This window comes from Urocitellus parryii, chromosome 9, assembly GCF_045843805.1.
Source record: "Urocitellus parryii isolate mUroPar1 chromosome 9, mUroPar1.hap1, whole genome shotgun sequence".
Lineage (NCBI taxonomy): Eukaryota > Metazoa > Chordata > Mammalia > Rodentia > Sciuridae > Urocitellus > Urocitellus parryii.
In genome coordinates, this window is record NC_135539.1 from 88187130 (window position 1) to 88213319 (window position 26190).

At 37.8% G+C, this 26190-nt stretch overlaps 1 protein-coding gene across 6 annotated transcripts in view; it reads right to left on the reverse strand.

The window, feature by feature from the left end:
- Rgs7 (regulator of G protein signaling 7) overlaps positions 1-16232 on the reverse strand; it is a 461036-nt gene extending 444804 nt beyond the window's left edge. For all 6 annotated transcript variants that reach the window (XM_077802474.1, XM_026390748.2, XM_077802475.1 and 3 more), the window contains exon 1: positions 16155-16232. In XM_077802474.1, the coding sequence (XP_077658600.1) occupies positions 16155-16232 (78 nt within the window). The remainder of the gene's footprint in view (positions 1-16154) is intronic.
- Positions 16233-26190: the final 9958 nt, after the last annotated feature.

The following is a 26190-nucleotide window of genomic DNA, read 5'->3' on the forward strand; positions in this document are numbered from 1 at the left end:
GGGATTATCAATTATTTGACTCTCCTTGTCAAAATCCAACTCAGTCTATGAATATATAACAAATCTTACCATTATGTACCAATAAAAAATGTGGGGGAAAAAAAATCCAAGTCACCACCTAATCACCATGGGTAGAAATGTACAATCTCTACAGTCAGTATCCAGGGGGAAGAGAGGAAATTCAAACTATTTCTCATAAATATTCTCAATAAAATGCTTCTAAATATAAAATAGCTTTCAAATATAGTATTCATATACATCTATGCAGTACTGGCCTCTGTACAACTTTAAGCAGGTTTCATTTTACTATGTAAGATTATTCCATTTTTAAATCAGCTAAACTTAAAATCAAGCAAAGACATTACAAGAGCATCTTCAGCTATATAACCATCTGAGGTAGGGCAAAAGAAACAAAAAAAAAAGTAGAAAAGGGACACAAAGGAAGGACAAGGAAATATAATTTGAATTTAAAGTTCCACATAATTTTCCAGGCCTGTCACTCCCCAAGCCAGTATCTCTCCTAAGTCGGGTCCATAAATAGATTAAATAAAGAAACATAGGACATTTTAAGAAATCTATAATTTAGGGAAATTTTCAATGTTTCTACTGGATCCGATAATGGAGACTAGGTCAGTCTAAGGATCCTGAGACTACCAGACCACCGTGAAATATCTTGAAATCACCAAACTCAACATCAGCCCCACGTGCCTTCCCATATCACCCCTCACCAAGTTTCCTTTAAAAGAGCCAGGAACCCTGAAAATGGGATTCTCACTCCTAAGATGGCCCACATTCTCTGTTGAATATATATGCCTTGCTCTCCTAAATAAATGTCTGTTGGTGCCTCTACTGACACATGGAAATGCTTTTCCGTCACAGATATGAGCAATCCCACTGATCCTGAGTCGAATTCCACTCCTGTCTTCAAAGAACTCCTGGTACCCTCCCCAGTAATATGTCTTCTTCAGTGACACTGTCATCAGAAATAAATTTATATGATAAAGAAATAAATTCACATGTTTATAAAAGTTTTTCCTCTTCTCTCAAGCATTCTACATTGGCAGTAAAATAAATAGGAATATTTTTATGTGCATTTTTTGACATGGGCAAATGATAACCTTCCCATACTCCAGTTTTCTTATAGGAAAATAACAATTTTTTTAAAAAATTATGATTATCTCATCAATTTTATGAGGTTATTTTATATATCTACATCTGTAAATGTATTAATATATATATAGATATAGGTATATACACAAAAACTAAAAATTACTTGTAACTCTCTTGATCCTCCAATCTTGGGATTGTGTGATGCTCTGACAAAGAGCACATTATTATCATAATTGATTCTTTATGCCCTGACATGTCTAGAAAACTCTTATACAGTAATTACTATTCAATAAATATTTGCTAAATTGAACAAAATGCATAACTAATTTGTCCGTCTTTCGGTTGCATTAAGTAAAAGAAACTAAGTTTGTTCCTAGAAAGCAAACAGATAGTTCTTAAAATAAAACTTTTAAAATATTCTAAATAACACTCTTATTACTATCTTACAGATTAAAAATAAAAAGCATTGGATCTAGTTGTGATTTGGTTAGAATTTGGTTTAATCACAAGTGACAGAAAACCCCAAACACAATATCTTAAGGAAGACCCAAGTTGAGTTTTCGCTAACATAAAAGTTGTATAGACAGATCGGGTCAGTACAGTGATTTCATACTCTCGCTGTTCTGCTATGAACTCTCAGCTTCCACCTGGGCAAGATGCTTGTACTTCAGGCAGCAGGAAGGGAAGGGAGGAGAGATAGGCACAACCCTTTTCTTTCTCAGATACTCATCTGTTTACATTCCACTGGTCAGAATATATCATATGACTGCACAGCTGCATGGGAGCTTAGGAAACGCAACCTTAATCCTAGTGGGTATGTGCTTAGATGAAAATGTGGAGTGCTATTACCATGGAAGCAGAAAGGAAGGCATGACCACAGTTTTATGTAGTGACAATGAGCTTTGAGTCAAATCAATATGAAGCAAGTAAATTAATTAGCTTCTAATAAACTTTCAGAGCAAGAATATCACATGGTATAAACAATGCTAATTAATGAGAAGAGTTATAACCCACTTCCAACAGATAAGCTGTTTTTGATTGAAGCCATTAAAATCCTTTTCCCAAATGATCTATACTAAGGCTTAATACTTCAGATCAGTTAAAAGAAATGTTACGAAAAGGTAAAATAACTCCATAAGATTGAGATTTAAGATAAAAGGAAAGATCCACGTGGAATCTTCCTACACTCATCTAAAGGAATAGTAATAATCAGCTACCTTTTCTTCTTACCTTCAGAATAAATAGTGCTCTAGTGTCATTAATAATGAACAAATTTAAAGGCACTGACAATAAAAAGATGATGATACTAAACAAAGCCAAAGAAAGACACAAATGATAAAATAATTTTGAGAGTCTGGGAAATTCCAGAAAGCATTTACAAGATTCTTTAAGAAATGTAGGTTGCCTGCTTCATTCCAACACTTCCAGGAATAGTTAGATTCAAGACCTGAAAAAAAAGTTGCTTTCAATGTATATTATCTTAATTTTTTTTTAATAATTAAGTTGCATGACCACCATCAGCAAAAAGGGTCAATTATTGAGTTTCACATTCTAACTAAAACCCTGAAAACTAAGGATAGGAAAATAACAATAGTGTTTTACATGCTGGTTCTTCCTTAAACTATTAGGATAGAAAGTGGTTCAAAAGGAAAAAAAAGAGGAAGCAAAGAAGAAATAGAAAAAGAAGAAATAAAGGAAGGAAAGAAAGAAAAAGGGGGAAAAAGAGAGGAAAAGGAAGAAATAGACGAACGCAGTAACAATGGCTGACACTGAGTGCCAAGTATTGAGCTAAGTCATTGCTCACTTAATTCTCACGGCAGCTCTATGAGGAAAGTACAGTTATTACTCCAATTTGCAGATAAGAAAAGTAAGTCTTGAAAAGCTTTAGCAACTTGACCAAGTCATACAGCTGGTTAATGGCACAGCCTGAATTCAAAGCCACACCACCTTGAACAGGCAGGAAATCTTAATCCTTACAATGTCCTGAGAGTAGTCAGCTAGAAATAAGAGTACTAGTGAACTAGTGGACACCACCACAATCTCATCAGAAGCACAACGAGAAAAATATTAGGCTCATTAGCACACTAGTAGGTAAAAATACTGTCCTCATCAAATATGATTTTAATGTTCAATGACAATAAAGGAGATTTCAGTAAATGAAAGTAACATTAGTTAACCAGTGTGCTGCACGAAGAGATAAACCCTCCATAAAATTATTTCAATTGCTAATGTAATTACAAATCAACTTATGGCTGAGAGTTCATCTTTCCGTACTGGACACTGGACACTGACCTAATAAGTAAATGTAAGGCAATTTAAAAACTTAACAAAGAATTTAAAGACCTTTTCATTATTAAAACCTATCTCATGCAGGGTGAGATGGTGCATACCTATAGTCCCCAAAACATGGGAGGCTGAGGCAGGAAGATCACAAGTTCAAGACCAGCCTCAGCAATTTTGTGAGATCCTGTCTCACCATAAAAATAAAAAGGGCTTGGGGATATGACTCAGCAGAAAAGCACCCCTGGGTTCAATCCCCAGCACACATACCTCACAAGAAAAACCTATCTTAAGAATCCAAACAAAAATAACAGAATTTTGGTTAGACAGAGAGCGAAGTGATCATATAGCCCCTAGATCAAGCTCTTCCTAATCAAGGACAAGTCAACCTTTCTTTTAAAATTAAGCTCATGGATTCTCCAAAGAAGGTAAACAAATTGTCATTGTCAATGAGTAGTATGAAAAGATGCCCAATCATTAGGGAAATGCAAATCAGAACCCCAATGAGATACTACCCAGAATCCAGTAGGATGACTATTAACAAAACAATAGAAAATAGCAAATGCTGGTGAGAATGTGGAGAAGGTGGAGCCCTAGAAAACTGCTTGCAGGAAAGGAAAATTATGCAGCTGCTGTGAAAAACAGTATTGTAGTTCCTCAAAAGTACAATTGTCATGTGATCCAGGTATTCCACTTCTGAGTATATGCCAAACAAATTCATAGCAGGGACTTGAACAGATATTTGTACACCTGTGTTCACTGAAGTATTGTTTATAGTATCCAAAGGTAAAGGTAACCCATGTGCCCATGGAGGGGACATAATGATAAATAAAATGTGGTCCAGACATACAAAGGAATATTATTCAGACTTTAAAATGATAAATTTGGCCTGTTGCAAAATGGATGAACCTTAGGATACACTGAGTGATAGTCACAAAAGGACAAACACTGTGTATTTCTGCTGGTGCGAAGTTCCTAGAGTAGTTTAATTCACAGAGCCAGAAACTAGAAGGATGGTTGCCAGAGACTCAGGGGGAGGAAAAAATGGGGAGTTATTATTTAATAGGTACAGAGCTTCAGTTTGGAATGATGAAAAGAAATCTAGAAATGAATACTGGTGATAATTGTATAGCAATGTGAATATATAAAATGCTACTGAACTATAGACTAAAAAATGGTTTAAATAGTACATTTCATGTTATACATATTTTATCAAAAAAGATAAAGAACAATAGTCATATTTGGAAAAATAAGAAAAAATGTAAAAGCTCATAATATAAGATGTGCCATTATTCTAAATACTCAAGAAAAAAATACAGAAATTATCATTTTATTACTTTTATGCTGTTTAAAAGTACCAAAGAATATCTCAGTTCTTTAACACACACACACACACACACACACACACACACATATTTCTTTGAGAAAATATGGAAGATTTATATATACACATATATGTTACACATGATATATAAAGAATATGTATCAAAAATTATATCTAATACACATATACATATGCCAAAGAATTTGTATCCAAAATGATATATTTTCTAGAACTTGCATTAAAATAATCAACAGGGAAATAGAGGAAATGAAGAAGTATACATGAAAAAAAAATATGCCCATGGTTAATCATTATTGACATGATGTGATGGATGCATGAAGGCTCTTTATATTATTTTCCCTGTTTTTTATTTATTTAAACTGTGCCATAATAAAAACTTGTTACACTCCTTGTACAATTGTCATACACAACATTTTAAAACAACACGTAAAGAGTCAATGAAAGGTAGCAAACTCTAAAATATGTATATCTACAATTTTAAAGGGAAATTGTTCCTAAGATGACATCACTTTCATTTGGAAGGAAATCCAAGTCCTTATCATTTTAAATAGCATCCATAATTAATAGCAACATAGAGAAGGAGTCCCACTTATCCTGGCTTTTCATGTAATTCCAACAATGAACTATTATTCTCATCCCCAACCCATAGATGAAGAGACTGAGATTCAAAGGAGTAAAGTAGTTTGATTCATATGAAGCACATTTTCACCCAGGCAGTCTGGCTATAAACCTTTACGTTAAAATACAAGTACACTTCTCTAATTATAAGAGTACCTGTTTCACTTTTATTGCTAGCTAATTTAAACAGCCTCATCAATCAATCCCGAATTGCCAGAATCAGGGAGGCCTGTGTTAGATAGGTTGTCATCACTGTGACCAAAATACCTAATATGAACAAATTAGAGGAGGAAATTTTATTTTTACTCATGGTTTCAGAGTTTTGGTCCACAGTATGCCAAGTTCATTGCTCTGGGCCCAAGATGAGGGCCCATCATGGTGGAAGAGCATGACAGAGGGAAGATGCTTCCGTCCTGGCAGCCAGGAAACAGAGAGGGGGAGGAGACACAGAGATGAGGAACCCTTTAGGAGGATTCTCCAGCCTAGCCCTGGCTGCCTAAAGTTGCCATCTGGTTAGTCCATTCAAAGGAGGACGGACTGATAAGGTCACAGCACTCATAATCTAATCATGCCTGCTATGAGCGTTCCTGCGTTAACACAAAAGTTTTGGATGGACATCTCATATTCAAACCAACAAGCCCTGATGGACGGCCTACAAAAAGTTATCTGGTTTTCTAAGAAATAAGATCAACACTCCTGCCTCATCTGTATCAGTAAACTCCTGAGGATTTTCAACATTCGCTTAGGTTAGCTCATTTTATAATCCCTTACTAACTTTCAATAGCTGTTAGACCTTGCGTAGTCTGTGAGGCACTACAATTGTAGACAGAAGATAGACATCAACATAATATTTATTTTAGAAACCAGATGACCCAAACCAAATTTTCACATTACACAGTTCTTCTCTTTTTCAGCCTCTGATCAGTTGACATTCATGTTTACCACTGTAAAATAAGCTCACAGATGTCTCAACACTGTGTCTGCACTGTCTACAACTCTGTGTTCTGTTTACCATAGACATAGCTGCTTGACACCAGTCAAGACTGAATGGTGTATATAATGAATGAAATTGAACTCTGAGTAGTCTTCTCCATGCACCTATTAATCCAGACAGAAACACTATAAAGAGACAAGAGTTCATTTTTTTCCTTCACTTTTTTATTCATTTACTTGTGCATCAATATTCAGGGACACCTATTTTGTGCAATTATTTGAGCTGCTGGCATACCTCAAAGCAAAGTAAGTGCCTCCACCCTCACAGAGCTCTTGAGGCTGTTTTCAACTTTGTTATTTAAATATATATATATATTTAATACTAATAACCAACAAGCAATGTTATTTTAAGGAAAAATGGTCATATAAGTAAAAGAACTGACATACGCTAAGTACTCAATACTTAATTAACGCAGAGCCTAAAAAAAAAATCCTAAACATAAAACTTAGAACATGTGACAAATGACATTAATTTCCAGAGGAAATGAACCTGGAAAAGTTGAAGGAAATATTAGTAATATTATTATGAATGTTGTGTTAATAACATTAGGATTAATGAAACCTCTCTATATGGAACTTTGCTTTCTTCAAAATCCTCTAGCCCACATCATTGTATGCATCAACTGTAAAATTTTTCCACAGACTTCTGTATAGAGAAAAGTTTTCTATTGAGCTAGTTTGGCAGACTTTGAGAGCTTGTGTGGCCAACAAAGGTCACGTGTACTTATACACTTTTTGACATCTTCCAACAATAACCAAATGGGAAATCATATCAACTGGATTTCTAAATGTCCATAAGACATGGGAACACTCAGAAAGGAGAGGAAGACTTGTCAGGAAATGTTTTTCAAAATTTGTTCTTGCAAAACATTAGAAGTTAAGAAACTTGCTCAAGGGGTTGGGGACTTAGCTTAGTGGCAGAACACTTGCTTAGCACTGCAAGACCCTGGGTTTGGTCCTCAGCCCTGGGCAAAAAAAAAAAAAAAAAAAAAGAAGAAACTTGCCCAAGCTCATATAGTCAGACCTGGGCTCAGAATTCACATCTATCCCTTTTGACCTCGAGTCTTCTCACCCTCCATATTCACTACTCCACATAAGTTTCCTTTGAAAGTGTTGAAACATAAAAAGAGAAGGGAATTTTATAAAAATGTATTATTTTATACCTAGAATCTTATTTATCTATTTATTTATTTTTATTGGAATTGAAAACAGGGGTACTCTATCACTGAGCTCTATCCCCAGCCCTTTTTACTTTTTATTTTGAGAAAGGTTCTTGCTAAGTTGCCCAGGCTGACCTCCAACTTCCAATCCTCCTGCCTCAGACTTCCAAGTCACTGAGTTAAACCTCAATTTTAATTCCCAAAAAGGATATCATTCATTTCAAATCCCTTTTCCCATTATCTCCAGATTTCTTCTCAGTCTTGTCAGGAAATAGAATGGCAAAAATGCATCTCTGAGATCACACAAGATAGAAATTAGTTAAAACACTTAGCATGAACAGACCCCTAAAGGTACCCTGCATGGTGTATTCATTGCATATGTACACTTTTGTCTTATTGAAAGATAACTTCTAGCATCCAACCTTAGGAAGGCCACCCACCTCAGACCACTACAGGTTTCAACAAAAAACAAAAAAGCATAAACTGAGTAGATAGTCAATATTATTTATGATAATATCATCCTTTCCCTTACATTAGGACATAGTCTTCCTTTACAATTTTACTTCTATTGTATTTCCGTTAAAAAAAAAATCAGTTCTTGAGCACAGCCTTATCTTAAGTGCACATACCACGTACTAGGATAAATACAACATCTTTTATTTTTCTCTTGCACATGATGCTATTTTTCTAAGGTTCTTTATTTCATATCTTTATGCTATCCAACCCAATAGTCACTAGCCACATAGAAATTTAAAATTAAATTAATTAAAATGAAATACAATTTAAATGCTTGTCTACTGTAACACCTGACACACTTCAAAGTGCACAATTACACCATGAGGCAACTGGCTACAATACTCACAGTGCATATTTGAATATTTCCAGGATGATACAAATTTCCATTAAACAGTACTAACAGAGCATCAAATCCTGGATCTTTATCAGCTACGATCAAATAAAAACAGAGCTACAATATGAATAGGTCAAACTAAGTCCCCAATCTGATTATTCTTGGGGCTCTGAGAGCTAAAGTATAAGTCAAAGGAAAAAAGGATCTGACCTCTTTACAGAGAGTGACCAGACACCTTGCTGCATGCATCCAGAGATGTCCATGCAGTAAGTAGGATGCTGATCACTCACAGATGCCAAGCTACAAACACAAAGACTTAACATATTTATTTATTTATTTATTTAGAAGGTAAGCATACACATACAAAGACAATAAAGACCTGAATTCAAGCTGTGTGACCTTAGACAAATCATGTTACTTCTCTGACCTTAAAATTCATAATCTAGCATGTATTCTACAATTCCATCCATTTACTGCCAAATGCCATAATTTCATTCTTTTTTTATGGCTGAGTAGCACTCCGTTGTGTATATATACCACAGTTTCTTAATCCATTTACCTATTGATAGGCATCTGGATTGATTCCATAACTGAACTATTCTGAATTGTGCTGCTATAAACCTTGAGGTGGCTGTATTGTTTGAGTATGCCGATTTTAGATCTTCAGGGGAAATAGCAAGGAGTGGGATAGCCGGGTCATATGGTAGGTCCATCCCTAGTTTTTTGAAGTATCATGTAAAGTGAAACAAACCAAACTCAGAAACTCAAAGGTCAAATGTTTTCTCTCATGTGTGGAAGCTAAAGTAAAATAAAGGAAAGAGGGAGGGATAATATAAAGAACCCATCAAATAAAATTAATAGATGAGCAAAAGGAAAACAAGTACGAGAATAGAAAAGGGAAAGAGGGATCATGAACTAAATTTGATTTCCATGCATGTGTGAGTTTGTTGGGAAGAACCCAACTACTATGTATAAAAAAATAATAAATAAAATACATAGTGTATAATATGAAAAAGTAGATAAATTCTGAGTTCCCTATTACCCTTGAAATTCCTGGGTACTAAGGCTTTGTCGAGTTTACATGATATCCAACACTGCAGATTTCAAAGATATGAAAGATACAACTTCAAAGACCTTACTAAGAAGAAGCTAGCTAAATGAAGCTAAACAATAAGACAGGACACTGTAAGAGTCATAAAATGATATTATTAAAGCATCCTACAAAATCTGTCTCTATACTATAGCAAGAAACAACTGGAGGTGCTAAAATTTTTCACTTATTTTGTCTTAATCAAAAATAAAGCAGGTATCATAACTTACCTGGCACAAAGTGTTTAGCAATTTTTGTCAAATAAATAGTAATAAGACAATAAAAATATTATTAATGATGATAATGGGCTTTACTGAAGACCTAAAAAACATTAGGTTCAATGTAACATGCTTTCCCAAAGCTAACTCATTTTATCATTAAACAAATCTATGAAGGAAACCATTTCAATGTTTCATTATTTCATGGATAAGGAAATTGAAATGAAAGGAGTTAAGTCACTAACTCACAGCCACACAACTAAACAGTAGCAGAGCTGAACCTTACCAATAATACTTGGTGGGTTCAGGGGTGTACATGTGTAATTCCAGCAACTTAGAAGGAGCATCACAAGTTCAAGGCCAGTCTCAGCAACATAGCAAGATCTTATCTCAAAATAAAATATAAATAAGGCCTGGGATATAACTCACTGATATAGTGTCCCTGAATTCAATCCCCAGTACCATACACACACACACAAAAAAAAAAAAAAAAAAAAAAAGATCAAGACTTTTTTTTCAGTACACATGATAAAGTACAACTTCATTACACATGATGCTTCTCATGCTTCTTAGTACAATGTCTCTTTAAGAAAAATTTTACTTGCTAATCACCAGAAAAGACCAAGAATGAAAGGCTTCCCAGCTAATGTCATAAAGCTCGTCATTTTTCTACACATTTTTCCCAGAAGTCTGAGTAACAGTGCATCTTTCTAGATAGGCCCCAAAGCCAAAACATTTTCTAGTCTAGACCAGGTGGGCAATTTCAATGAACCAGCAAGTTCATGATTTTCTATTAGAATTCTAATGTTCTCAGACTTTTGTTAATTGACTTAGATACAAGAAAATTAAAAAGGTAGCAAATGAAATTTTTATATGCCCCAGGCAAATGGCAGAAAGAAGCAGGACTCATTTTTCCTGAATAACCAGGTACCCACTCAATCATTTACAATTATTTCATAATTAGATTGATATTTCATAAGATAGAAGTCTTTGCAACCATTACCTTCAAATGTGTCCTTATCACTGCTATGAAAGTGCAGAGCACGGGCCAATTCTTTGGGTTGCTTTTTTCCACAATCCTGTTTTCAAGGAGACTTTACATTTATTAGGTCATTAAACTGTCCAAATCCAAACTATTTTCATATTCTTTGCAATGATCATATTCTATCACCCACACCACCTAAAAATATCCTGCTTTCCATCACTCAACAGAACCACAAAGGCTATTAGAAGGCAATAAAATCCCTAGATAGTATCTCTTTTGTATATCTGCACTTCCCTCTGATCAATTAGATTCAGAGAGATTGGAGATGGGAAATGAAGGAAATAAAATTCAAGCCTCAAATCCTTATCTTAATTCCACAAATAGCACTGACAACCAACAATTGGTGAGGAAAGAGCTCAACCATGAAGGCTTTCCTGCTCTGAACTCAAAGTTAATTATTATCCAAAATTCATCATTAAAATGTATAACATGCTCCTCTCTACTTCCCAGTGGAAATGTCATAAATGATGATCCTGTCCTAACTCAGGGCACATGTCAGTATTTGTGTCACTGTGGGAAAGACAGGTCTAAATATATTTATGGTAGACAGCATCTCTTTGTTCAAAAAGTTTTTTTTTTTTTCAAATAACCGATTAGAAGACGCTCCATTTCAGAATTTTTCAAAAGTGGTAAGACAATTTCTATTTGCCTGTCTCCCATCTGAGCTCCTAATTTGGAAATATGAGGGCTTAAAAGCCCACGTTGTTTGTGATTATCTATTTATACACATTCTTTCCTTTTTCTAATGGGCCTTTGTCTTGTCGTAAGGGTTCTTCCCACTATTAAAATGTAGTAAACCCAGAAGATCAAGACAATTAAGGTTAAAAAATGTCAACACTTGTTTTTTACAATGGAAGTTGAGTCAGAAAATATTGACACTCCCAAGATTGCTCAGAGTGGCTATCCTACACAGACAAATGTAATAACAAATGAAATAACAGAAAATGACAGCTAACTCACCTCTATGAAACTAGTCATGTCTTTGGCTAAGTCTCTTTAAAAGAAAAAAATCAAGCCACTCCCCTTCTCACAGGTACATCTACTGCTGACTTTGTAAACAGCTTCCAAAGACATCTATCTACATAATGCCAATCAGCACAAGTGACCTTCCCAGTGGGGTATCAGCTCCCATTGTGCCTTTATGTTAAAAAGGCTCTTCAAGAATGGAGTAGTCTTAACTTTTAAATACTAACATCTGACATCAAATGAACTTCAGAGAGACACCACAACATGCTGCCATGTTCAAAAGTACTTGTCTCAGTGTCTGTGCAAGGCAGGTACCCAAACAAGACTGGTATCTTCTGTTCTCTCCAAAAGATACTTCCAGATGTAAAGGATATTATTTTCTCTTTTACAACTAAAATAAATATCTTAGTGAACTTGGTATATTTATCCTTAAGTCTGTTTTGAGAAAAATAAAATAAAAGCAAGTGGAAGTCAAATAACTATATCGAATGAGAAGCAGACGAGAGGAGGGGAAAAGAGTGGAATGGAGTTTAAGAATGGGAGAGGAGAAAGAAGAGGGGAGGGGTATTGTGAACTGGACAGGTTTGCTATTTCCCCAAACACATTCATTCCAGTAAGATACTAAAACAGGAAAACATTTTCATTTTCTTTTCTGACAGCTGGGAGCACAAATGGTTGCAGCAATAATATCAGAAATTGTTGGACATTTTGAGCATTCTTGCTAGTGAAAAGCCAGCATTACAGCCAACTTGAAATACTTAATGGCCCCAAGGTGCCCTAGAAATTTTGTTTTTCTGATGCATGAATGTCAGCTGCAGGACGAAAGTGATGTATATTGTCTGGTGGGCAGCATGCTGGCCAGACACCAAATTTAGAGTGTCTCCCTGTACTCTGGGTTCCAGCTCAACTGTCCTTTACAGCCATTACTACCCCACAAACATGAGTTTCCTCCAAAGCAAATCAAAACTGGGAGTACTATTTAAGATCCATCAACTCCCTACCCCCCAACCCCCCGCAAAAAACAACAACAACAACAAAAAAAAAAAAAAAAAACCCTCAGTTCTGTCTTGTCATCTCTACAAATGCTTCAAGAAGCTGGTCTGATTCCAAGACAAGTTGAAGATAGCTGAATACCAAGGAAGTGGATTATTTCCAGTCCGATCTAGATAGGGCCTGTCAGGGGAGTCTAGAAAGCTCCAAGAATAAGAGTATTCAGGCCTCATAATCTTATACACATTTAAGTAAGATGTCCTTAAATACATAAAATAGCCACTCTAATTTAATCATCTGCTTATGAAAAGGGCAACATTATAAATTGAAGAATTGGTAAGTCAAATATTTCACTCATAGGAATTTTTAAAATACATCTGACATCAAATGAACTCCAGAGAGACACTTCACATTAGCCAAAAGGTACTGGCAAACATCTGAGATGTAGCTACAGGTACCAATCCTGATCTGAGGGAGCATTACTACGGCCTGAAGCCTTCATTATGATGCCATTTGCTCTGCCTGCATGATCAGAGTTTTATCGGCTATGCTTTTTTTTTTTTCAATAAAATCTCCAGGGACTTCTCCATGGAAAGAAGAATCCCTGGAATTTTTACAATATTTGATAAAATTTCTAAAATCTATATGAGGATAATCACGACGGAGAGAGACATCAGACAAATAAGAAATCCACACCCCCCAGATTTTCCAATCACTCCACTTTGCTAACTATTCACTGTTTCCTGTCTCTCTAGAGTGTCTAGAAGAATCATTAATAGCCTATGAAGATAAAATGGAAACAACACATATCCATCTTCAGTGTGGATGACAATCTCGGGCAGTAAATAAACAAGAGGTGGCATGGGGGAAGGGAGAAGAAGTGAGAATACCATGTATGTTGCTACTTCAGAACATGCTTTCAATAACCATGCTTCAACAGTGACTCAGAAGTAGAAAATTGGCATGAGTCAATAAAACAATTTTTCCACCTATTCTTTCTGCTATTATTGAGCAATGTGCTCTTGAGACTGGAGTTCTTTTCTAAGCCTGTGATTGACTTTCTGATTGATAAACATTATAATATAGTCCCTATTCTTTTATAAAGCTGAAGCAGTCAAAACATCTTAATACATATATTTAACCTATACCCCTCTCCAATTTGTTCTTCATATTAAAATTTGCCATCTACTAAGCAGATATTAAATGAAGTCTATATAAAATATAAGAAACAGGTGCAACATCCCATGAAATTCATACTGTCATGATGTATGTATGTACAAAGACATAAAACATTTGATTTTGTAACTAACAAATGATAACCAAGGAAAACTGTTTCTTTGTAAATTATCTGGCATTTATTTATATAATATTATTTATACCACACAAAAAAGTGCTCAGAAAATAAAAGGATAACCAAGCAATCCACAGTTTGGCATTATGAGTAAAATTTACTGAGCTGAGCTAATTTTTCCACTAATGATTTGTTAAAGAAATATTTTTTTCCTGAAAAATAAGTGACACATGTCATTATCTTAAACGAAGAGCTAATAAAAGAAAGGAACAATGAATATCACCAACAGTTCTGAGCTTAACCAACAATAATGCTTTAAAAAATGAAGTATTAGATTCTTTCCCTGAAGTCATCTCAGATCATTAACTTGAAATTATAACTAATAGCAATTTAAAGCTATACAACAATTTTTAAAATAATTTGAAATCAGGAATATAAAGCTCATGTACATTAATCAAATATTTCTAAAACCTCTGTCTTATTTTTTGGTTCTCATTATAACTGATTCAATGAGACATACTGATTGATGTTATATTGTTTATTTCTAATCAAGACAACTGGGTTTTTTTCTCCCAATCAATTCATCCTTCCATCTTGGATAGAGAAACAGAGAGAGGGTACAGTTGTTTGAGCTAAAACAAATAGCTTACCACTATAACTTTCTACCCAGAAGTCCAACTTTCCACATTGCATTATATGCATAAAACAAAATTTCAAATTCTCACATCACTACAGTATTCAGAGTCCTACCAAACAACAGAATATATTATGACTTATTTAAAACATCTAACTGCCACCAAAATGTTTTTTCTCAGATCTAATCCCAACTCTAAACTAATCAAGTATCCAGTTATTTCAACCAAAGTAGAAATACCATAGTAATAATTTAGCCTCAAGTGGATTATTTTCTTGCATTATTCAACTGAAATACTTTAAAAGTTCAATGGTCGGCTATTTTTCTTCCCCATCATATTGTGTTGTCCCAGACATATGTAATTGCATTCACAAGTACACAGTATAGTACTATCCACAGGCTAAAGAATAAGACAGCTAGCATAATGCCAGGAACCAGGCATCTTCTCCTTACAGCAATAACAACCTTCCCTCCAACACATAAACATCACTACCTTTTAATGATTGTGAGCTACACAGACAAAAAAGTTTTGATTTCCTGCAGATCCAGGTAGCACACAGCCTTTCATCTTTTCTAATAATCAGCTCTGATGTCACTGAAAAAAAAAACAAATGCAAACTCATCCTGGACTCTTCAGTGGTTTACTCTAATCAAAACCTTTAACAATTTTCTTGGTTTCAAGGTATGATTTCCTTTTTATTATTGTTATATTAACTAAAGGAATCTTGCCCAATAAGCACTCCAGATAATGTGCTCAAGAAAAACAATCCCAGTATAAAATGCAATAGAAACAATTGGTACAAAGTTACATAAAAAATACAGCATCCTTAATCTTAGTAAGATTATTGATTATAACCAGAGTGAAGTTACCCAAGCAACCACTCTGAAGCATGGGCAATAACCAAATGCATCTTTATTACAGTGGCTCAATGTCTTGAAGTTTGCATAAAGATGTCAGATGTGTTCACGGCAAAAAGAAATTCCTCTGGGATATAAATGTTTATTTAATGGGCATATGACACTAGAATATAAATATCTACAAGCAAAATCATATAAACAGAACAAAAATAAGAGTAAGGCAAAAAACCTAAGATTGATTAGTTAGTAGTAAAATCATTGAACTACATCAAACCACATATATTCACACAGACACATTCACTCTTGCCACAGAGCTGCAAGTGGTCTATTTTTATTTCTAAAATGTGATACACTTATGTAAGTATTATAACCTAAACATTTAGGAGGAGTATTTAAAAAGATTCCAAAATTATGATAGATAATATTAAATCAACCTGTAACAAACAAAATACACCGAATGCCCAAACTTGCTGTCATTGCTAATGACAGATTGATCTATGTAAAAATCAGCAAGAAGTGTGTGAAATCTCATTTATGTCCTTGTGTTTCAACAGCTATGTATCAATTGAGAACGTTCGATCACCTTCAGGTATCGTAGACAATCTTTGGTGATTTGGAGAATCTACAAGGCCACAAAGTTGATAGGTGGAAAACATCTAGGAAGCCAGAAGTTTCCATTTTTCAAAGAAAGTGAAGAAATTCTTACCTTTCTGTACACCAGCATGTTGGGTGATTCATCTGCCACCCCGTTGCTGGTCTGCCCATAATTATTCCCCTGGGCCATGTCACCCAAAACTTGGTGGGCTCTTAGACACAAGAATTACCAGTCTGCCCTGCAAATGGTTAGAGAGACTTGAGTGAGATACTAGAGACAATGATAAAGAGGTTGACTCCCCGATACATCTTCATATTTGCAGCTCCACATGGAGCATGCTTACAAGCCAAGGATGGCTGGGAGGAAGTGACACAGGACATAGATTTTAAAAATAAAAATAACAACTCACACCTACAGTATCCCCAGGGAATGTAGAAATTAAAATCGTTGGGTTAGAAATAGTTATTGGCCTACGGTGTTAACTGACTTCATTTTCTGGGTACTTATTTTTAAAAGCGTGAAATGCTCACCTTAAAAACCCATGGTTACCATTTCCATAGTGCCAGTGCCGGGAGTTGTTTTCTCTCCCAATACTTGCATCTCCACTTGCTTGTGTTTTTCCAAGAGTGGAAAAGCAACACCCAGGGGCAGCACACTTTCTCCCAGGCATCTTTCTAGCTGCCACATGCAGGAGCATCCGAGAGGCCCATTCCCCATGTCATTCCCCAGCACATGTGCTTCTTTATTCCCCTGGGTCTCCCACACCGAGCCAGGGTATATATGCTTCGCCTACTTTTCACCTGCCTGCACTGCTAGCCACTGTCTCCTGTCCGCTCACCCCACTTCACTGGGTCAGTCCAGATGCCATTTGACTAATCTTTGAAGAAACTCAACGGAATATGTCCCAGGGACAAGAACTGATGGGAGGTCAAATCTTTAGGTAATTACCTGGACCACCATGAATAGAAACCTAACTGCTGAAGCCTCAAAGCAACCGGCGAAAGAGGAGGAAACAGGCAAGCCCTGGGTCCCCTTGCCTGGCTCTCCTAGCAGCTGCAAATGGCAGGCGCGCCTGTGCCCCGCTCGGTGAGGCACTGCTGGAGCCGGGCAGCAGTTTCAGAACCGTGGACCGCGGTGTGCACTCAGCGCCCGAAGCCCAGCCCCGGAGCGGAGCTCCCAGGGGCGGACGCCCAGTGCCCGTGGTCGCTCCAGCTGCGCAGAGCCAGGACTGGGTGCCGGCTGGGGACCGAGAGGACTCCGGGTGGCGCCGCCTCCTCCTCTATTTACCTTCTCGGCCAAGGTCACGGCCCCGCGGCGTCTCCCCTCTGGGGCGGGCGGAGTGCAGGCGGTGTCAGCTGGCGGCAAGCGGAGCAGCGAAGCAGGGCAGCTTCATCACACTCGGCGGATGCGGATGCCGCGCCGCCCCTGCTCTCACTACTCAGGCGACCGCCACCCTCGCCGCCGCCCGAACACTGGCGGCTCCGGCAGCCGCCGCTCGCGCCCGCTCCCCCGGGCCGCCTCGCTGACTCGCTCCCTCCTCCGCTTCTCCTCCCGGGGACTGGGACCAGCCGAGCGCGCGCGGGAGTCGAGACGCCCGGCCCGTGCGCGCGACTAGGAGGAGGGAGGAGGCGACAATCACGTGGGACAGGGGCGTCCGGAGGTGCCGGCTAGGTTGGGCTCCTCTCGGCCGCTGCCCAGCCGCTCGGGCCTCCCCAGCCTCGCTCCCCTCCAGCCCCTGAGAGGCGCGGCCCTGCCCCCGGCGCGGCCAGCCCACGCTCTCGCTCACCCCGCCCGCTCCGCTGAGGACCCGGAGATCCGAGCTTAACGCCCAGTGTAAGCCGGAAAGGAGGAAGGGCTTTGGCGATGGATGGATGGGTGGGTGGGTGGGTAGATGGATGGATGGATGGATGGTTGAGACTCGGTGCAGCTGGCAGGTTTCATCACGTGCCTGACGACTCCGCTGACAGTACTAGGGAAGCAGATGACTGATTATTGTTATGCTTAACTAACGGTGGCCAGATATTGAGATATCCTAAAACTGGAAGGAACGTCCAGGACCAGAGGGATCATTGGGCAACTCCCGCCCCCACCCCACCCCCACCCCCAGTTTGCCTGAGGCTTTCATAGTTTCCTCCTAAGTTGGAGAAATGGGAAAGAATTTGGAGATGCCAGCCTGGGGTGGAAAATCTTAAAATGTGTGATATTGGAGGAATATTCCTAATGCCTCTGGCTTTTTTCAACAGAGTGGAACTTTTCTCTTGCCCACTGTCACCCTCTAGCAATATTCACAGAGGGTCTGGTATTACTGATTCTCCCCCATCCCACATTATTATTCAGACTGCTGCCACTAAGAGGAAGCTATGAAAGAGGAAGGTCACTTTTGCCTGGGTACTGTTAAAGAAACATTTGAATCCAGGTTTCAGGGGCAAGGTCTGGAAGTTATAAATACCTGAGATAGTTATCATCTGTCTGCTAGACTAGGTGTAGGGAAAGTGAGGGAGAGAGAAGATAATTATTTAAGCATGCGCCTTCTTAACCACTTTGTCCAAGCAGAGAAGATCTAACACCAGATCAGGACTACTCTTCAAATGCATCACCATGTGTACAGTGCATTTCCTCAGGCCCTGTCACTTGTCACTCAAAGGAACAAATGTTTTTCTAACCATCCCCTGTTCTAAGTACTCCAGGATGAAGATTATTATCCCAAATGACTTCGCCCACTCCGACCCCTTGCCCGCTCTTCCCCAATTCCCCATATCTTTCAGGTGTCCAGCGAAACTCCCTGTTTTCAACTTCTCTGAATATTTTCTTAACATTCTTGCCCTGGCTAAAACCTGCTTCTTGCCCTTCAGCCCCTCATTCCTTTCCTTTGTTCAAACTATTCTTGGAAAGTTGATGTAGTTCACACTAATAAATTTGGAGAGAATAATTGGGCATGTTCACTAGGCTTCACCATTTTCATCCCAAAAGGAACTGCCTAAAGGATTGTTGATGGTCAGTGACATTGCCAGGCAAAGGTTAAGAAAGAGGATTCAAGCAGTAGCATATTTCACCATTTTTCTACTATTATCATTAAACCTCATTATACACCTCATAATTTGTGTCACTGTATATTGGGAAAATTATGTTCATGGTCTTAACATTTCAAAGACACTAATTTTTTAAATATAAATGGAGGGAATCAGACTAGATTTCTCAAAAACCATCTTAAGACTTTATTATATTCTCTTGTGTTTTCTACCCATTTAATAGAAAAATTTATACTTGAAAATAAGAAAAAAAAGGCATAAATATTATAGAGGGATTTTTTTTCCTTTTTGATCTGTTTCTTGCTTTGAAAACGTGCAAATATGATGCAATTCCCAACCATTATCATCCAAAACTCTATTTCATTATTTTCCTCATGAACCCTATATTCTATAATATTTTATTAGACAAATTATTTTCATTCCAAATAAAACATTTGAGTAGCATTTAAAGACCAGTGACCCAAAGTAACTTAAACCCAGTCCCCAAAAAACACATTTAAAGACTTTATTTCTAAGTTCAGCAGTTTTACCTTGGAAAAAAATAAATCGTATTTGTGTTTTTGAAATATAGGAAATAGTGTCTTTTTTTTTTGTAAATCATTAGGAATATAGGCATTTCAAGTTATGACCTACTGGAGTAGATTTGCTTTTTCCCTCCTTCTTTCATTCATTAGATACTTACTCGTTTATTTTTTGTGCATGAAGTACTCTTCTATTTCTATAAAGTACATTAATAAATGTCATGAGTGACTTTTGTCCTCAAAGAGTCTCCCATGTAGTTCAGAAGATAAAGTTATCTTCTTATCACAACTCACATTAGCAGTGGTCTCCTAACTGGTTTTTCCACCTGCATCCCTTCCACATCCATTACCCACCCAACAGCCAGAATGATCATTTCAAAGTCATCTCACTTCTTTACTTGAAATCTTTCAAGGTACTGTATGTCACTCAAAGTAAAAGACATCTTTAAAATGCCAGCAAGGCCCTACAGTAACATTCTGTGGCCATTTCTGACCTCAGTTTGTGCTACCCTTTTCCTTACTCTGCTCTAGCCAAACTGTCCACTGGATTCTTGATGCATTTCAAGCATGTTGCCACCTCAGGACATTTGCTCTGGCTGCTCCTCCTGCCTGGAATGCTTTTTCCTCAGACATCACTCTCTTTCTCTCTCTTCAGTTCTTCATTCAAATGACACTCACATGAGACCTACTGTATTGATCTTATATAACATGATATAGTCTTCCTACCCTCATCTTTCTCCTTATGTGGATTTTTTTTTTCATTTCAAACCATTTATCTCCTCTAACAAAACTGTACAACTTAACTATGTTTGTTATCTGTCTCCTTCTAGAAAAATTTAAGTCCCATGAAGTCAGGGATATTTCCTCTTCTGATCACTGCTGCATCCTTGGTGACTAAGACATGATCTGACATATTGTAAGCATTCAAGTAATGATCTGCTGATTTATTGAATGAATAAGTCCAAGAACACAATGGTGTTTGAACTACAGGATGGCTGGAAGAACCCAGCCAAAAACCTTGAACTGAACTGAATTAGCACCATGTTCCACAGTGGACAGTGATGATCTGCTCTTCAAACTTGCTTCCTATGCATCATAAAGGGAAAGAACAATTCCTTTTCCCACCACACACCCACATCACAGAGGAATGCTTCGAGAATTAATTAAATGGTAACATGGAGAAAGCATTTTGATTTTCTGGGAGAAAGCACTTTATTAATTTGAGGCTTTTGATTGTGTGAAAGAATTGTAAGTGACAAAGATGAGAACAATGTTAAAAGGGAGTAACCAAACTACCTTGGCCTTTCCCAGGATAATTGATTTAAAGGTGATATAAGCAGGATGAAGAATGAAATGTGGTTTTACAATTCTTATCCCAAATGATAGATTTTTTAAGCAACACTTTCTTTTTCCAAGTTAACTTTCAATAACTCATAGTATGATATGTTCATTAATGAATTATTCTTCACATTTACAATACTTTTGTCCATTCTGTGTCCATTTTCCTGCTAATTAGAACTTCCATACCAGTGTAAGAGAGCTGGAAAAGAAAAAAAATAAAAACTAAGATTTGTCCATCTGTATTTATTTCTTACTCTTTCCTGTTGAGGTGTTTGAATTCTGATTTAGAGCACTTCCAAAATACCCAATTTTGGGGGTGTGGGGATATAGCCCAATTGGTAGAATGCTTGCCTCACATGCATAAGGTCCTGGGTTCAAACCCCAGTACCACTATATTATATATATATAATTTTTTAAAATACCCAATTGTTAAGTGTGATACACTTCTCAAGTAGCTGGCAAATTAATCAAGTACATATTATGGGTAAGATTCTGAATAATGCTCAAGAAGGAGTACAAAGAGTTGCCACTTTGTTCCTGCCCTTTTGATGTGATGGAACACCACTAGAGAAGGTGTCAAAAGTTTGAGCATTAAAATCTAGGGAATATCATTGGGCAAATTATCTGACCAGTCTAAGCCTGTTTCCTGAACTATAAAATATAAGTCAAATTATCTGCCTTGTTTTGCCTTGATATGCAAATTTTTTTATTCCAAGGTGTATTAGTCAGCTTTCTATCACTATAACAAATATCTGATATAATCAACTTATAAATCGAAAAAGTTTACTTGGGCTCACATTTTTGGAGGTTCCAGTCCATATTCGGTTGATACTATTGTTTTTAGGCCTGTGGTGGGACAGTACATCATAGCAGAAGCACGTGGCAGTGCAAAACCTCTCACCCATGACCAGGAATTGAAAAAAAAAAAATTAAACAATAGGAAAGGGTCTTCGGTCCCACAATCTGCTTCAAAGGGACACTCTCAATGACTAAAGATCTCTCATTAGGACCCACCTCTTAAAGGTTTCACCACCTTCCAATAGCCCCACCCTGGGGACCAGGAACTTTGGGGGACACTCAAGATCAAAACTATAGCATAAGGAAAATTAATTATTTGGAAAGACAGCCTGGCAGCCTTCCTGTTGACCATATCAGGAGAAACAGTGGCTTAGAAATAGACCATTATTTCTGCTGGGCTGACCCTGGAAGCTGCAATATCTACAATAATTTAAAACAAGGTATCTAACAAGGAGTGTACTGTGTCCAGGGTATGGCAAAGGTGTGTTAAGTCAGTTGCTGTGACCAAAATACCGACTTAGAGGAGGAAAAGCTGATTTTGGCTCATAGTTTGAGAGCTCTCAGTCCATAGGTGGCCAATTTCATAGCTTTGGGCCCACGGCAAGGCAGCACATCATGAGGGAAGGGAAGGCCGCCGAGGCAAGCTACTCAATTCAAGGTGACTGGTAAGCAGAGAGAGAGGGTGGGGGCTGTACAGGAGGAGCCAGGGGCAAAATAAATACAATCTCCAAGGCACACCCCCAGTGATCCACTTCTACCAGCCTCACCCCACCTGCCTACAGTGATCACCCAGTAATCCATTCAAATTATTAATCCATCAAATAGATTATTCCACTAAATAGGCTGTGGCTCTCAAAATCTAGTCATTTTGCCTCCTGTATTAACACTGGAGCTTTGGAGGAACACCTCATATCCAAACCATAACAGAAGGTGAGGTGACTGGAACAGAATGACACAGCAAGATATGAGGTCATGTCCCTGCAGAAGTAAGCATGATTAAAACAGAACACACCTGCCTGTGCTCTCACCAGTCAGCACAGGAGACCAAAGCTCCATTACCTGGGTGATGGGGTCAGTGAGGTCATGACCCCCCATGGAAGCAGAGAGCAATTTATCTCCTATTTGATTTTCAAATTCTTAACCAATAGGGACAACCTGTAGCTTAGAAATGATTTAAAAAAATATATAATAATAAAAATGAAAGGATGAACCCTTAAATTACAAATGAAAACCTGGGTTTTGATGAAGTGAATTCACTTCTCAAGTTCACATACCTAGGACAGTTAGAGCAGGACAGTTAGAGCCAGAACTTAACACACACACCCCCCCCCCATCTTTAGATTCTAAACTTCTAAACTTGGTGTTTCCCACAGTGTGTGACCCAGGATAAGGAAGAAATAATTTAAAAAGGCACTTGATGGTATCCTTTCAAGTCAGAAAAGTCCCAACCATTGTAACTGAGAGAATTTGAAAGTGAAATTCTCAGCAAATTTTCAAAGTAGGATGAGGTCCTACCATTAGGATATCCCCATAAGCTTTCATGTTAAAGGCCTGTACCCCAGACCATGGTGCTCTTGGGAAATGAGAAAATATTAAGAGACGGGGCCCAGTGGAAGGTCTTCTAGTCATTGGGGACATACCCATGAAGGGAATAATAAGACTCCAGCCCCTTCCTCTTCTTTTTCACATTCTGGCCATGAGGTGAATGACTTTGCTATGCCATGTTTTTCCATCATGTTCTACCCACCTCCAAAGGCCTAAAAGCAATAAGACTGACAAACCATGAACCGGACAAAATTGTGAGTCCAAATAAACCTTTTCTCTTTTTAATGTTGTTTTCTCAGGTATTTCTTATAACAACAGAAAGTTGACTAACACATGGAGAAAGGAAGATAATAAATTGAAGCCAATTTGCCTGAAATGAGGGAGGATATGGATGCACAAACTGAATTGGTATCCAGAGCCCATCCACAGGAAATTTCATAATAAAAGTCAACAGGCTTATTTAGGCTGTCCTACTGAATACCAAGCATCATGGTAGTATCAGAGGATCAAGGAACCTTTCCCATGGCAAAGTATAGTAGAAGAGACAGACATGTAAATCTCTGTAGTACAAAATGTTAAGGGCAGGTACTTTTGAAGGGTTAGGAAAACATGGAGATGAGAGTCAAGTGCATTTTCCATGAGAAAGGTGATATTTAAAATGGGTCTTTAAAATGAGTGAGGAATCTTCCAGATGGACAAAGATGAAGAGCACAGCAGTATTTCAGGCAGATAAGAGAATATGTTCCAAATTACAGATGTACAAATAAAGGTGAAGTTTGATGGATAGCAAAAGTTTGGTATGGCTGGGGTGAACTCGACAGAAATTAAGTTGGTCTATAAGTTGCAGACAGATTGTGAAAAACCTACAGTCATGCTGGCAAGTCCAGGCCTTAATCAAATGGCAAAGGAAATAGTCTTGAACACTTAAAGGGAAATGTAAGTCCACCACCCACACATCATGGCAGATGAGCCTCATTTCCTCTTTCAATACGATCTCTAGCCTGGTAAATGAGGGCTATGTTAAAGCAATATGCTATTCAGCAAAGCTTTTCACAGGTTCTTTGTGTTTGTTCGGCAAACATAAGGGTAAAATGGGGACTCAAATAGCAGTTTATTGGACTGGAAACAGGCTGAAAAAGGCAGACAAAAAGAGTTCTGATTAATTTACCGGGACACAGTAGACATGAAGATTCAATGGAGAAGATTCAGAGTTTTGTCTTCAGACTTTTCCTGTTCTAACTGGGCCTCGGCACAGGACCTCAGAGAAGGGAGCAGAGAGCCCACCTATCAAATTCTTAAATGGCACAAAGCCATGAGAAGTAACTAATATGCTAGATAATGACATGATGACCCATGAAGACCTAGGATGAGGCATTTCAGATGAAGTTTAGAAAGGACATTTATTAAAACTCATGTTACATGGGTAAAATGGCCTCAGTGTGGGTGTCCCCTCAGAATTCATATATTGAAGTCCTAACCCCCAAAATAATGGTATTAGGAGAAGACACCTTTGGTGCCTGATTAGGGAATGCGTGTGGAGGCCTCTCAAACAGAATTAGTGTCTTTATAAAAGAGGCTCAAAAGGCCTAATAGAGCGTCATCTTGTTCCTCCCTATGCCATGTGAAATTACATGGCAAGATTGCAATCTATGAGAAAGCTGGCTCTCACCAGACACTGAATTTGCCAGAACTTGATCTTGGACTTCTATTCTTCAGAACAATGAGAAATAAATATTTGTTGTTTATAAGCTACCCAGTTTTATGGTATTTTTGTTATAGCAGCCAGAATAGACTAAGACAACGGGAAAGGGTTGGATTAGCACTAAGTATAAGATGGACAAGATATGATTAAACATTAGTTCAGTGAAAAAAGACCCTTGGTTTTCATTGTTTGCAATTGAAAGCAAATTCAATATTTTTGTAAAAAAAAAAAAAAGATGATACATCTGCCCCCCAAAAAAGATGAATGTAATCTCAAACTAGAGATTACATGACTAGAAAAGCAGCGGTGGGTAAGTTTAGACCATAGAATGGGGTTATTAGAAACTGGGCCCATCACAACACTGTTCTGTGTAGATACAGGTAGAATCTTATGGATGTCAAGTGCCAAGGACATAACCTTCCAGAATCAACTTTTCATTCATATTCTTCCTCCACCTCTCTGATAAGAAATCCACAAGCAGAAGGATTTTGTCCTGTCTTTACTACTTATGTAGTAAAGTTTACTTATGTAGTAAAGTTTACTACTTATGTAGTAAAGTCCACCCAGTGCCCACACTCATGCCAAGCACACAGCAGGAGCAAGGTAAGTGTTCGCTGAAGGAGCGAATAATGAACCAGGAGGAAAGCAACAAGGTGCAGGTGCTCAAAGGCACTGGACAACTGGAAGAAACGAGATATATTGTTCATGAAAGACAAGGTCTCAGAGATTTTCAACAATTATCTTAAAACATTAAAAGACTCTTAGGTAGAAAAAGAATCATACATAATCTTTTAAGTCCCAGAGGTCATATTTAAATCTAATTGGTAGAAGTTTCAGGGAGACAGTTTTTAGTTCAGTACAAGGAAGTATTTTCTAATAATTAGGGCTGTTCTAAAAGGCCTTAATGAGGAAATGAACAGCATCGTTGAAGGCGTCTGAGGAGAGCTGAATGGCCCAGGTTGGAAAGGCTGCTGAGGAGTCATTGCTACACTAAGGATGCTGGCTTTAGTGACCACAGAAGTTACTTCCAATTCTCATGTTATCTAACTACAAAATGAGATGACCTGGGAAGAAGTGACTTGAAGACTAATACTCCTATTCCCTCATAAAGACTTAAAGTGATTTTAATCTAAATTGGTATCTCATTGATGTGAAGGATGACAGATGAGTGATAACCATGATAAATTCTCTCACTCAGTTCTCTTTAGGCA